Raw genomic sequence first — 14,282 nt, forward strand, 5'->3', positions numbered from 1 at the left:
CCATTACATTAGACATGACTGGGAGTGGTATAGGACAAAGTGATTATCCTGATTTGGGCTTGGATTTATATAAAAATTCCATTTTTTTGTACCTGACTTTTCCAAACCAGGTTAGTTACATTTCAAAAAGATTGTGCAACACAGAAGATCTCAACCTGAATTCCATCAAAGCCTCTTACTGACATTACTGACTGTACCTGAGCCAGCAACACAGAGCTACAACCCAGGGTTTTGAGCAGAATCCAGCTTTACACAATTCAGCTAAATACTGGAAGGTAACAAACAGCAGGGTTTTTCTCTTTAAATAGAATACATTTACTGACAAAATCAAAGGCAAACTTCATATTAAAAAAAGAAACAACACAAGAGAAACAACATAAAGGAAACCTTTTTACAGATGTAGACGAAGAAGAGTATTAGCCCTTGGCAGGTTAGATGATCACACTTCAGTTCATGGTACAGTATGGTCAAACGCCTTCCCTGCCAGAATGAAATGTCCTGTATGGAACTGAAGAGAGATGGCGGGTATAATCTTGTAAGCAGGAGGGAAGTTAGATCTGTAAGGCTTTCTGCATCTTTATTCTCTTTCTGCCCCATGTATCCTCTGGCTTCCTTCAGAAAAAGAATCCAGGGGATGTCAGAACTGGTCTAAAGTAGAAGTCAGATAACTTCCTGATCTGTAATGTGCAAAATCCAAACAACTTGTATATCAAGGTAAAAAAAAAAAAAAAAAAATCAGAGAAAGATAAAGAACAAAACAAAACAAAGAGGCCAGGCCAGTGAGCTTAAAAATGTCATCCGCAAGAATCTGAGAATGCAGTTCAAACAGCTGAAAGCTTGTTCTCCATCTTTAAAAGCAAACTGCAGTCTTCTCCGACTGAAAAAGGCTCCGTCGTCTTGTGAGGAATGCAAGAAAGAAAACTCCTTGAGAGACTCTTCTTTCTATTCCATTGCTGGGTGCTCACACTTGCAATAAGACATACATATACTGATCCTCCCCCCATAATTACTAGCCATTTTACAACAGCAGTGCCCTTGATCAGGCATGCTTATGGGAAAGGACTCTCTATCCTGCTTTTGTGAAGACAATAAAAAGAAAACTTTTTCAGTTCAACCGTGACAGCACCTCAACAAGGAATATGGGTTAGGAAGCAGGGACAAGTCTTTAAAAGCTATAAAATAAATAAATATATAGATTTTATGTTAGGGATCTACTACAGGCTATGTCCCAAATAAAATCTGGTGGTCAAGCCACCAACTTTAAAATCACCTCTACAAAGTATAAACGCAACAGACAACTGGACTCCAATAAGGATGTGCTTGGCCATGACCTTAGGGAATTACAAAATCTGGCTCCCCTTACAGCTGGCTTCACTGGTTAAGGAAGGCCATGGGTTATTTACCTAAGGTAACCCAGAACATACTGAAATGAGAGACTGGTGTTTGCATAAAGGGCAACTAGAAAGAGATGAGTAGAATAAATTCTCTAGTAGGGTCACTGCTAGGGGGCTTGTTTTGCAAATCTGGACTGAAATGTTCAGGTTTTAAATACAGCATCACATGTTATACTGGGATTTCTGCTGCATACAGAAAATGCTGACTCCAGGCAAGCAACATTTGTTGCTTTTGGCACAGACAGGACTTCTCAAATTTCTACCTTGCAGGCCGAACAGTCTGTCATTGCACCTATGAAGTCCTGATTGGTGATGAACAGGAGAAAAATTGGATCAGAGAAGGTCTTGGAAAGCAATCCATTTGCACGCCAACATTCACTGCTGATCCTGGGTCTGCTTTGGAGATGGTGCTGTTGTCACTACAACAGTGGAGACCGCTTTGGTAGAACCAGACACTGTTCCTTGCTGAAGATGAGAGGCGGGGACTGTTTGAATTCTCACCTGTTTGAAATGAAAGAACACTTAACTCATTCCAGAGCAAAGTCTGATGTCATGATTCTCTATGAAACAGAAGCACTGCGACTGGGGACAGAGCCTTCACTTGCTTCAAACCACAACCAAAGCTAAAGGGAGTAATGACCTCCACATGAGCACTTGATTCCCAAAATGCATGCAGTGAAGTGTCTGGCACCCACAAGATAATTGCATCCACAAATGGTCCAGGATGATGCTGTGAGGGTGGGGAGCAGCGTTCCTTCTAAGCTGCGTGGCACGCATGGCTGCGCAGGTGCACCTGGCAGCATGATATAAGTGTGCCTGTACACACCGCACAGCTTAGAGGGAATGCTGGGGGCGAGCCAAACGAACTCCAAAGAAAAAGGCTCAACTGACATTTGAACAAAAACCTAAATCTGTTGCCTTCCCAGATTTTCTGGAATAAGGAATCTGGTAAGATACTATACCTTTCCATAGGAGCATTAGGAAAGGCTCACAAAGTATTCTACAGCATCAGACCCAATTCAGGGATGGGGGTATTCATGCATAAAGTTGATTTACCCCAGGATAGAGGGGGAGTTAGAAGTGCAGGTGTCTAGAAGGAGGTGCTACAGCAGTATAAGGTAAAAGAGGCAAATCTCTTCAGCCTCTTTTGAGAACAAAGGAAGGAAGGAAGGAAGGCAGGCAGGCCTGCATGTTGACAGTTTGTCTGCTAATATTATTCCTGCTTTTTTTCCCCCACTCATCAAGCAACTCAGTTCGTGAAGATTTAAAACAGCTATCTGGACAGAATATACAACAGAAAGGAATGGGATGAGACCTCGGACATGCTAAGTGCTGACGCTACATACATGCATTCACAGAGTGGATACTATAAGTTTCCACAGAATCTCCCATATCAGGTGAGACACCCTCATGGAGATGCTACATCAGAAAAAAGCAGTTCATCTGTGTGCCCTTTACCTGCGTGGCCTGGCCTTGTTGTTGCAGCTGTTGCAGTTGCTGTGCAGTTAGGAAGCTCACAGGTTTGTTCCCAGCAATCAGCTTGGTTCCAGCTGGCATTGTAGTCAGGATGATGTTCCTACCCAATCCACTAATGCTGAGAAAACAAAGCAGTTACGAAATCAGTAGTGAGGCAATGGGACAGGATCTCCCAAACTCAGCAACCCTCAGCCTAAAACTTGTATGGACAGGTATGTTAGGAAACTCTGATTTGGGCAGCCTTGCCTACTAGTTAGATATATGAAGCGCACAAACAGTCCAGATCAGTTTCCCAAGGAGTGAGAGATATGGAGGGGTCTGGCATCAGAAATGGATTTGGGTTTAGCCCAAGTCAAAACAGGCTGAGGTCAGAAGCCATAGCTGGAGACAGAGTAAGACAAAGGTTAACTAGGATCAGGAGCCAAAAGCCAGAGCTGAAGGTCAAACCAGAATCAAGAGTGAGAACCAGAATCAGGCAAGGCCAAAGGTCTTATTAAAATCAGAAGCCAGAGTCAGAGTGAGGAGTCAGAACCAGAAGGATCAGCAAGGAAATACATAAGTCTGGAACAAGAACTTTCACCTTTGCTAGGACAAGGATATTGCAGGCTGGGCCTACCTTTTAGGGCTGCAGTTTGCTGCCTGGAGCTTCAGAGGATTGGCTGCCCGAACTGCTTCACTCGGCCCAGCTGGGACCAGAGCTCAGCAACTCTGGGCTTGCTGCAAGTAGCACTAGTTCAGGGGATGACTTACCCTGATCTCCTAACTGGGACTGGCTGCCTGGGTCCAGGATTCTGATATGGCCTCATTACACGGTATTTATAAATACTGTGACACTAAAGTGTTGCTCAGAGCTTCTACTGAACTCAGGTTATTGTGCAAAATCAAGTGCATACAGTGATATAACTGTAACCTGTACTTAGCTAGTACATTAAGTGCTAGTTTAGTACAAATATTTTTCCCCATTTGATGGCAAGGTCTGATACTGAGCGACTAAGTTATATAAAAACTGACCATGTACTCCAGCCACAGAAACTGCATGTAGTCATGCAACTGTAACACTGGTGGCAGTCATGGTCATCCACCACAGCACATCTCTAGGAAGACTGCAAAGGCATGGATTGCTTACATGTCATCCTAGTGCACGCAAACTGCAATCCACCATGTGGAAATTTCTGTCTGGAGGTGTTAACTACAGCAACACTAGTAGGACCAATGGCCTATTACTAGAATGTTACTGAACATACATTGAAACAGCTACTTCTGCAGTAGTTTCTCAGCACAAACAAGGTGCGATTATGACTGGTATTAGATATGTTATCAGACTAGTGCACTGAACAAGGGTCCTTTTCCAATCATGTAAGACAGACACGTGAACCTGATCCTCTATTGCCTCTCTTCAGATCACTTAGTGCAAGAGGCATTGCTCACTGGAAGCCATGCAGGTTTCTCCATTCTCTGTACAATACTCACTTGGCTCCGAGGTTGCCCTTGATGATGGGAGCAGTCACCACACTCTTGCCTTTCACTGGCTGGCTGATCACTGATAATGGCACTGTGATTCGGGCTGGCAGTTTACCCTAGGGAAAGCAGAAGCATATTCAGTTATTTTGGTAGCAGTGGAAAGCTTGTTACGTAGGGAACAAGCTTGACAATGCACAAGCACCACATTTGCTTATTTCTACACCCAGTTCTGCAACCAATGACAATTATTACATTTGCTGATAACATTTTTGTACCATTTCTGGCTCATTAAAATTTCACTCCCCCATCCGCCCCACATCACCAGCTCCTTCTTATAGCAGTATTTCTCAGGGAAGGATGGTTACTTAATTTTAACTCCCAAATTTCAAAGCATGTAAGTCTAAAACTAGAAACAGGCCACTTATGTATCTTCCAAGATCCAGTTTTAGGTTACAAAGACTGTGCATAAAACTTGAAAATTACAGTATTAATTTTACTAAACTCCCTGATCATGAAGGCAACAAGAACTTCCCCATACAAGGAAATAACTGTTCAAGAGATTCTTATTTTGGAGCAAAAACACTGAACTGCAAGATGCAGGAATTTGGAATTTTAGCCATTGCTACAGTGCTATCAATGAAACAAGCTTAAAAGAAGAAAAGACTTTGCCAGGGCTTTGGAGGTTACAGTGATCCTGCCAAAAACTTTGGGTCGTATTTGCAGAGCCCCCTTTTCCCCTCTGTGCAGCCAAGCTGTGCCCCCTTCTCCTCATGAGGCTGGGTCATGCCCTCCTTTCCCCCAAAATATCTGGATCAGGGTCACATCCTGTTCCTCCCCTCTTCCTGCCCGCTGCACAGGGACAAGTTGGGGCTGGGCCATGCCCCTTTTCCCACCCCTTCCCACAAGCCAAGCCATGCCCCCTTTCCCCTTGTGGGGCCAAGCCATGCCCCCTCCCTCACAGGGCTAGTTGAGGCCAGGTCACAAACTTCTTTAACCTAAGAAAAAACCTCTTTACAAGTCAAGTGCTGAGGGTCTGGAACAGGTTCCCCCCAGAGGTGGTATTGTCATCCACCCTGGAACTCTTCAAAAAGAATCCTGGTGCCCATTTTGCTGGGGTCACATGACCCCAGCAGTCTATCCTGCCCAAGTGCAGGGGGGCTGGACTCAATGATCTGTAAGGTCCCTTCCAGCCCCTAACAACTATGAAACCCTCCCCCATGAGGGGATCAAGCCATGCCCCATTGCCCTCTGCAGGGCCAGGCCATGCTCCCTTCCCTTGCAAGGCTGGGTTGTGGCTGGGCTGCCCCACTGCCAGCCTCTGAATGGCTGGATGGAACCCCCCAACCAAACAAAGCTCAATTAACTTACTGCCTGGGATGTGGATACCACTGTGGTGCTCACTGGCACCTGCCTCACAGCGGAGGCCCCTGTTCCAATGGTTATGGGAGTGCCAGCTGTTCCAGAGGCCACAGCAACTGCTTTTGATACTGTGGCGCTCATAGTTGGTAAAGAGACTGCTGAGGTGTGAACTGTGCCAGGCACGCTTACTGTGGAAGAAGAGGGCTTGGCATGAGTGGCTACAGTTATGGTCTGCCCAGGTTTGGGTGGCATAACCCCTAGCCCCTGCACAATTCGTATGGTGGCAGCTGGCTTTGCCTCAGTGGATGCTGCTGTGGTAATAGCTTTGACCTTCTGATCTGCCACAGTCATGCCCAGAGCTGGCATCAGTCTGAAAGCCGAGCTTGTTGACTCTGCAGTCTTTAAGTCAGGAGTTACTTTAACTACTGTGCTGCCAGCTGGGCTGGGAGAAGCTGAACTGGCTGGACTAGTCTTAGCTGGGGTATCAGCAGACTGCACAGCATTGGATGTCACATGCAAAGTTGCAGAGATGCCCTTCCCGGTAGCACTGGTTCCAGTAGCAGCTGTGAAGAGATCCTGAGTCAGTTTGACTGTAGTGACTTGGGACTTGGCAAGAGTAGCCATCATGTCTGGAGTGATACGGAGCACAGTCTGTCCTTTGGCATCGGTGGTGATGGAGGAGGGAGGCAGGCGCAGCACATCCTTGCCTTGGATCCGAAAGTTAGTAGCTGTGAGTGGGATGCCACTTCCAGCCTGGGTCTTCATGCCTAGTTGCCCCGTAATAGCCACCTGAAAAGCAAAGTGCCATAATTATATCAAACCAGCAAATGCCCCAAAACAGCCAGAATGCAAAAAAAATGTTGTCTTTCAGCAGATGGTGTTCTTCTCTCTTCCTCTCAGAACTGGATCAATGCTCCAACAAGATGCTAGAGCATGATGTGATGCTGGAAAAGGTTTTGACAGCTCACTCATTAGATGGCCCTTCCCACCACAAGAGAGACAGATGGTTGGAGCCAGTCTCCTTGCAACTGAGTTGAGGGGAGAGAACAGCCAACATTCTGGGCTTGTGAATCAAAGGATCACAATTTCCATGGGGTGCCTGCACATTTCATACCAACTAATCTTACTTGTAAACATGCCCAATTGCGTTGCAAATGAGGCACTGACGTTTGCAAATGGCACCCAACTATGGCAAGCCATAAACTGCCTGAATTTGTGTGGGCAATAAACTCAAACAGTAAGGAACTCAATGCATCTTGCACTAGCTGTTCACATCTGGATACCCCGGCCCTTTGCCAGACCACAATAAACAGGAAATAGATAGCTTACAGAGGCCACTTCTCTACCATGCACTTCTCACCTGCTTGATGATGTTCTGGCCAGCTATATTCTGGATGACCGTGGTGGTAGAGGAGGAGCTTGGTGCAGAGCTGCCAGGAGAGCTGGTTACTGGCTTTACTGTGGGACTGGGTGCTGCAGAGAGGCCTGTCACAGTGATGCCCGTCTGTCCCGTCACAGAAGCTCCTGATCGCTGCACCTGCACTGGGCTGGTTTGGGCTTTCACTGGTAGGGTCATAACAGCCTAATGTGAAGGTAAAAGAGACATGTTCACAGGTAAGGTACTTGGCTCCATCACACCTTTATTCTGCTTGATCCCACATTGCCCAGGTTGACTGGAACTTTCAACCTGATCCAATCTATGCACCTCTCCTATCTCCAAATCCTTATCTGATACTCTCTTCTTCACAGTTTTGAAACACCCCAGTCTACCCACAAATCTGTACTGCAGAAATCCATACTGCCAAGTGTACAAGACTAAAATGTTGGTACCCACATGGACAGCATTAGCTGTTCCCCCATTCTAACTTTCCTGCTGCCTCTTACTTTTCCTCAGACCTCCAGCCACCTTTAAGGTTCCCCAAATCAAACTATCTTTCCTCTTGAAACACTCTTATCTTCAGACAACTCTACAATCTGCTATCTCCCCTTTTACCTCCACCCTATTATTTCTTCCTCCTTACTATAAAGCAGAGGGCTCAATCTTCTGGCCCTGTAGGCCAGATGAGGGGTGCAGGGCCAGTCTGCATACCAACTCAACCTCATGCGCTTGATTTGGCTGTGGCAGGACACCCAAGAGGTCTAGAAATTTGGCAGCAAGTGAATGGCAATTAACAGCGCCACTGCTCCCTCACTGCCAAATATTCAGACCCCTGGGGAGGCCGACAGACCAGATAACACGGCTTTGAGAGTCAGAACTGGTCTGTGGGCCAGAATTTGAGCACCGCTGTTATTAAGGACATGCATCCTTTGCCCAGTTTCTGCCGCTGGTATCAGTCACTTTGTGACTTCACAACTTTGTAATTATCTGTATTGCTGTGGTGCCCAAAGACACCTAGGGATTAGGGTCCTATTGCACTATATAAGTGTCACAAGAGGAACCTTCCTGGTTCCCAAAACCTCACCTATCACTGGTTTTTGTAATTACCCTCCCTCTGGCTTCCCCACCTCTCACCTCTGCAATTTCCAGCCAGAACAAACCTCACCTTCCTGGCAGGTCACTCTGATCGTGTCAACACTCTAGCTTGAGTCCCTTCACAAGCTTATCTCTTACTGCCTTAAACCTTGTCCCTCCTTTTCCTCCTCCATTTTCTGATTTTCTTTTTCACTCCTTGTCTACCAAACAACCTCCTCCTCACACTGCCTTCACTAAGGCCATCTTTCACACAATTCTTAAAACCTATTCTTCCAGGAATTGTCTTCCTACTCCCAATGACCCCTGTACTCAGCTTCCTTTCCCAGTCATCATTTGCTTGGTCTTACATAGCAGGTTCTTTGGACTTTTTCCAATGACTGAGTTCTGTTTACACTCTAGGAATCAAATAAATGAAGGATAAAAATACTGAGCACCTGTGCAGAGCTCATTTGTTCCACTCCAGATGCAACTGTCTATTAGAAGTGGGCACTTGATACCTGTAACTCCTAATGCTACAGGATCCATCATGATAAAAGGCACTAGACTTGGCCCATGCTTCCCACATCACCACTCTCACCTGTGGCAGTACTTTGGTTTGAGTGGCTGTAGCTGGAACGCGGATCTGAGGCACTGATGCAGGTTGTTGTTGCTGTGTTACCACAGGGGCTTGCTGAGATGCAGGTGGGAGGCTGGACTGTGCAGTCACTACACGGACCTGTGGAAGCCCTGAGGAAGCAGTATGGCTTACCACCCGGGTAGGAGGTGGCGGCTGTGGCCCAGCTTGTGTCTGTGCGCTCTGAGCTGTGGAAAGAAGTGTTCCGAGCTGCGGCATGGCAGGGGATGACACTAAAAGAACGCTATGGATAAATGGAAAGTCACTAGATTAATGCAGAAAGGAGATGAGAGAAACCAACAGTGCTCATGTGGTAATAAACTTGATATTTGTTGACAGAGGAAAAGTAAAAGAAGAAATGTTACCTTTGGTTGGGTTTAGCTGGCTCTGGTCCAACACTAGGCACATTCTTGCTAACCACAGAAACTGGTGGGGGTGAAATGGGTGTTGCTGGCAATGCTGGTGTGGTGGGAGTCAAAGGAGTCACGGGGGTTGGTGGCATGCTGGAGTCACTGAGGCTCAGCTGGCCTGGCTCTGAAGTGCTGCTGGGGAGCGCTTTCACAGAGCTCTCTTTACTACTAGATTTCTGCAACAGAATCATAATTAGGGTGGGCTTCCTTGTGGAAAACTGCCCAGGTCACCTGCTGTGCATGGGAAACCTTAAACTGGAACACCACATTCTACAGACATGAATGAACCCACAGAGTTGGACCCTGAAATAAGAGGTGACGATCCTCTTTTCTACCATTATGGCACAGGGGGCTTTGAGAAGTTTCGCTATTGCTGTTCTGAGGGGACTGCACTTTAACAGTGGTGGATGTATAAAGAGTTCATGTCTCCCATGCAACCCAATCCTCCCACCTCTTAACAGCTATGGAAGAGAAAAGTTGCAGATGCTTCCTCTGTCAGCTCTAAATCAATAATGGTGGATGCCAGGCAGGTACTGAAAACAGGATAGATCTCCCTGTTCTCCCTCTGTAACAGCCACGCCTGCCACTGACAAAGACAAGGTACTGGGGTAGATGGACCATTGGTCTGACTCAGTAGAGCAATTCTTATGTTCCTGCTATTTGGCTAATTCACTAGTTGAAGATGTCACTTAAATTTTTTTAAATTAATTTCATGTCAATAAATGAATTCTAGACCAAGAGTTGTGGAAAGCCAAGTCTCCTATTTATCCACAGGCCTATAGCACGGGCAACAGAAAGGCATGTAACACACACACGTGCACACATGAGCCTCAACCATGAGCTGTGGAGGTCGATACCCAAGGCAGGGAGTGTAGTTCAGTTTCCATGGCCTTTCAGTTGTGACCACCAACACAGCTGACAATTAATGCCAGTCATGGTGGAGATTTTGTTTCCAAAGGAAACATCCATGTTCTTGGGACTACGAATCACCAACTCATTCTGTATACATGAATGTTAGGTCCAGTTGACGGCAGTTATTCTGTACCACTAGGGACAGGAGCTATATTTGACCCAATAACTCTGTATCCCAGTCCCAATTCCCCAAATCATTCTATCCCTAAACAAGACAACTTACTGTCTTGGCTGCAGGTTTAGGTTTCTGCTGAAGGGCTTTCTTGGCCTTTGCTGCAGCAGCCTGAGCTTGGTGAATCCGCTCTGTAAACAAGAACAATCAATTACAATCCCTGAACAGAGACTGAAACGGACGGAGCAGAGCCACAGCACCATTCATTCATCGCTGTACCTTCATTTTGAGACACTATAATCAGAAACTGTCAGTAACAAATCAACTTCATAATATAACAAACTAAAAGACCTGGTAGCCTGTTTAGAAACAAGGAAGACCATTAGTAAGAAATATGCATGAAATGCACTAACAATCGAATATTCAATCATCACAGTTATGCATACATGTCTGGACACACATTTCTTGTGCATGGAACATAATTTTTCTGACTAAATAGTCTAGTCTTTCACTTTGTTATATTATTCCATAGATCAATTTAACTGTGAATGAAATGGTTTCATCAGGATCAGAAAGTGACTAAAGAGGGAAAGAAGACTGACTATCAGTTACTTCATCCACAAGCAGCTTGAAAAATGGAAATTAAATGAGTTTTTTAAAGTTTTAATTTCTACTAAGGTAAAAACAACTATATTAACAAGTCAGGACCTACCAAACTCCTCTTCACTTCTGTCCCGGTGCAGATATATCCACAGTTTACGTCCAATGTCGTATTTCACACAAGGATCTTTCTCATAATGGAGCCGGTCCAGAGCACCACTAACCACTGTATTAACCTGGATAAAAAGTCAAAACTCACAATAACTTAAAGAGCCCAAGTTTGGCCCAACAATGGTCATACTGATAAATGGTGAGGAGTATGAATCTTACAAATTGTTAGCAACCTTCTTTTGAATAAGGAGGTGCAGCCTTTGAAATGCAAATGACTATGTAGGATGTTACCTGCTATTCAGATGGAGCCTTACCTGGATGGAGTCTCTGTAGGCAATGACCCCCTACTTAATACAAGAAGCTGTAGACCACAGTATTAACTTGGTGGGACACATATAGCCTACTATCTGTGCTTTAGTCCTCCAGAGCACAAGGCGAGTGTGTTGTAGTACCACAGTAAAATGGTACACAGATCCCATTTCCAAATCAATGAGCCACAAGCTACTGAGTCACTGAATAATGCCTTTTCTGAACAGTGCACGCTTTAGGAGGAATACTTGTTTCTGAAATGTAAGTATGTTGAGCTTTATACGGATTATTTTTGTCTAACTTACTTGGGCACTGGTGACATCAGGAGCCAGGAACTGGGAATCTTTAAGCAGTTCACAGATTTCAGCACGTGTTCCTTCTCCATTAGGAAGGCGGGCTGCTGCATCCCTCACTGAAAAGAGAAAGTTTAGGCTCTATCAGGAAAACTGAAAGGCTCTTCCTCTGACTAAGCTCTATCCAGGAATACCTTCCCAGAACCCATTAATACTTATGACTGAGCAGACTATAAAGAACTATTCATATGCAGCATCTTCAACACTTGCTGGCCTGGGCGTTAGAGAAATGACCTCGGGAGTCTGAGCTCTATCACCTTCATAGCTCTGCCACAAACTAGGGTACCCAAAGACAGAGGACCACTATGACAAATGGAGAGGAGCCCAAGCTAGGACATGATCATCATGTCCTGTTATTCAATGATTTAAGTGCAAAAATACCTTCTATCCTCCTACCTGCTCCCATCTGAATTTTCCTCAGTAAATGAATAGAGATCACTTGAACAATAAAAGTCTGAAATTGATAGCCTTTGTCTCCCACTCAGTTACAGCCAGGGGGCAGCCATGAGTCACATCTAGCTTTACCTGCACTGCAGCCCTTCTGTCACAAGAAAGATAGCTCTCTCCTCCAAAGGGAAGTATGCTGTGACAAAAAACATACTGCACACTCAGACATGAGCTAAACCCCCTGGATCACTAGTCTGCAACAGGCTCTTTCCAAACTAATGGAAGATCTGTAAAGTTCATACTTTTTTCTTCAATGGGCACAACCTCCCCCCCCGCCCCCAACAAATCCCAGACAAAATGCTATTCCAGAGAGCTAAAAGCAAGCATTAGATTATGAGAGCGATACTAGGTGTACTCCCACTCTAGTCCCGTATTAACCTTTCCTATCTTGGCTAGCAGTTTCCTTTTCAGCCACATCTAAGTCCCACATATGAACAACTCTGACCTCCACCTTCTCACGCAGGAAGGTCATATGTTTATGTCACTGCACATATCCAAACCATTCTGCACAGGACCGTTGTACCAGGACACAGTTCAAAAACACCTCTGCTGTTTTTCTAATACTTTGAGCACTTCTCCTAGCCAGGCTCCACATCTGTGCATCTCTCCTTCACTCTCCTCCCCACTTCTTACTCGCAGATCAACACAGACCGAAAAGCAAGTCTCTTCTGTTCTGTCATCTGGAACAAGCTCTCTGAATCACCCTATTAATACCTTATTTCAAGCATCTTTTCTTTCTTGCTTAGGTCACCTAATTCCATTCTACTATTACAAGCTAGCTGTGCAAAGCCCCATGTGATGCAATTTGAATTAAACAGTATCATAAAAAGTTGTACTGCAAAGAGTGCTACTGCCTTACCAAGGGACAAGATAGTGACATATGCTGGCCTGTCTGATCGCAGGAGAGAATGCTCTCGAGCTTTGTTCAATGAGGTCTCCTTGTCAAACACGCCCTTCACAGGGCCAACAACTGACTCAAAGCCATGCATGCGGAAGGTGAAGGCCTTATGGGGCTGGCTGTAACGGTAGCGCTCCTGCAAGTAGGGAATAAAAGGGGAACAGTGGAGAATAAGTTACATAGTAAAGACATCTTATTAGCTACTTATGAGCATGGCAGTTATTTTATACCAGCATTTACCCTGTAGCAAGCATGAAATCACTGACATTTCTCACACTTCAAGCCTTAAAACAAATATCAGCTATTTCTTCTGATTCAGTGCTACACAATGAAGTGCATTAGGGTTTCTCAAGCCTCTCTTTGAAGCACCCAACCACAAGCACTTCCCAGACCTCAGTATATGGGACACCATGTTAACATGAGACTTATTTTTAAGAAAAACAAGTCTTGCTGCGTTTCAGCCTGTTAATGCAAGCAGCCCGATCAGGGTCAAGGAGGTAAGTGTGAAGTACACTAGTCATGGTAGAAATTAAGGTACTATCATAAATTTGAAATCATTTAGACTCCAGACATGGAAGGGCAATTCCATCAGCTTAGTTTCTTTTTAGCAAAGGAAAGGAGTCTGAACAGTTAAGAGAAGCTAGCGAGGATTCTCATCCACATCTAAACACATCCTCCCAATCCTTTCTACTGTCATTTGGCAAAGATCTCCAGATCCATACCTGGGCTTTCACAGACCCGCCCGTATCAGTGGGCACACATACAGAACAGGTGAATATCTGCTCCACAGTATACATAAATTCTTAAATGGACTGCTAGTTGAAAAGACATATTGGAACTAACAAGTGCTACAAATAAAGCTGCCCAGTCTGCGTGCACATGCATACACCACTTGTTTTGTGCTGCTTCAGTTCAGACTAGCTCAGGTGCACGTGGCTAAGTCACCTTCAAGTATTGGAAGCTCCAATAGGGATACAAATTCTGGCATTACTGATCTGAATAGATTTGCTCTTTTATACCTCGTGGGAATAACACTGCTGTATTTGGAGCAGAAACGGCCAGGCTATGTTCTCAGTGCAGCATGATTCAGCTAGTAACTGCAGCAGCCATGTAAAGGCAGCATGTTTGTTACAGCAACACTTTTTCGCTTAAGTTTGTAGTAAATCATTCTTGTTCCAGATCAGGCTATGGATCCACCTCACCCTAAGCAAATTCAGTTTTAAGGCCATTCATGTTAAAACAAAGAGTATTCTCTCCTCACCTGCTCCTGGAAGACACATTTCTCCTCCCCAGTGCTGGGTCGGACTACATAGTCAGTCCTTCTGAAACAAAGATCGTCATCAGCACTGAGTGA

The 14,282-nt window shown here is 45.1% G+C and overlaps 1 protein-coding gene across 11 annotated transcripts in view; it reads right to left on the minus strand.

Moving 5' to 3' along the window:
• Positions 1–291: 291 nt before the first annotated feature.
• The window catches only part of NFRKB (nuclear factor related to kappaB binding protein), a 30,948-nt gene continuing 16,957 nt past the window's right edge, over positions 292–14,282 (minus strand). For 10 of the 11 annotated variants that reach the window (XM_006032132.3, XM_025213815.1, XM_025213811.1 and 7 more), the window contains 12 exons: positions 14,190–14,250; positions 12,890–13,064; positions 11,536–11,642; positions 10,923–11,046; positions 10,322–10,401; positions 9,142–9,362; positions 8,741–9,020; positions 7,051–7,272; positions 5,700–6,479; positions 4,341–4,447; positions 2,853–2,988; positions 292–1,895 (listed from right to left, as the gene is read on the minus strand). In XM_006032132.3, the coding sequence (XP_006032194.1) occupies positions 1,770–1,895; positions 2,853–2,988; positions 4,341–4,447; positions 5,700–6,479; positions 7,051–7,272; positions 8,741–9,020; positions 9,142–9,362; positions 10,322–10,401; positions 10,923–11,046; positions 11,536–11,642; positions 12,890–13,064; positions 14,190–14,250 (2,419 nt within the window). In that variant the 3' untranslated portion in view covers positions 292–1,769. The remainder of the gene's footprint in view (positions 1,896–2,852; positions 2,989–4,340; positions 4,448–5,699; positions 6,480–7,050; positions 7,273–8,740; positions 9,021–9,141; positions 9,363–10,321; positions 10,402–10,922; positions 11,047–11,535; positions 11,643–12,889; positions 13,065–14,189; positions 14,251–14,282) is intronic. The other variant, XM_006032133.3, reaches the window with a different exon arrangement.

The sequence above is a fragment of the Alligator sinensis genome, unplaced genomic scaffold (assembly GCF_000455745.1).
Source record: "Alligator sinensis unplaced genomic scaffold, ASM45574v1 scaffold1153_1, whole genome shotgun sequence".
Taxonomy (NCBI): domain Eukaryota; kingdom Metazoa; phylum Chordata; order Crocodylia; family Alligatoridae; genus Alligator; species Alligator sinensis.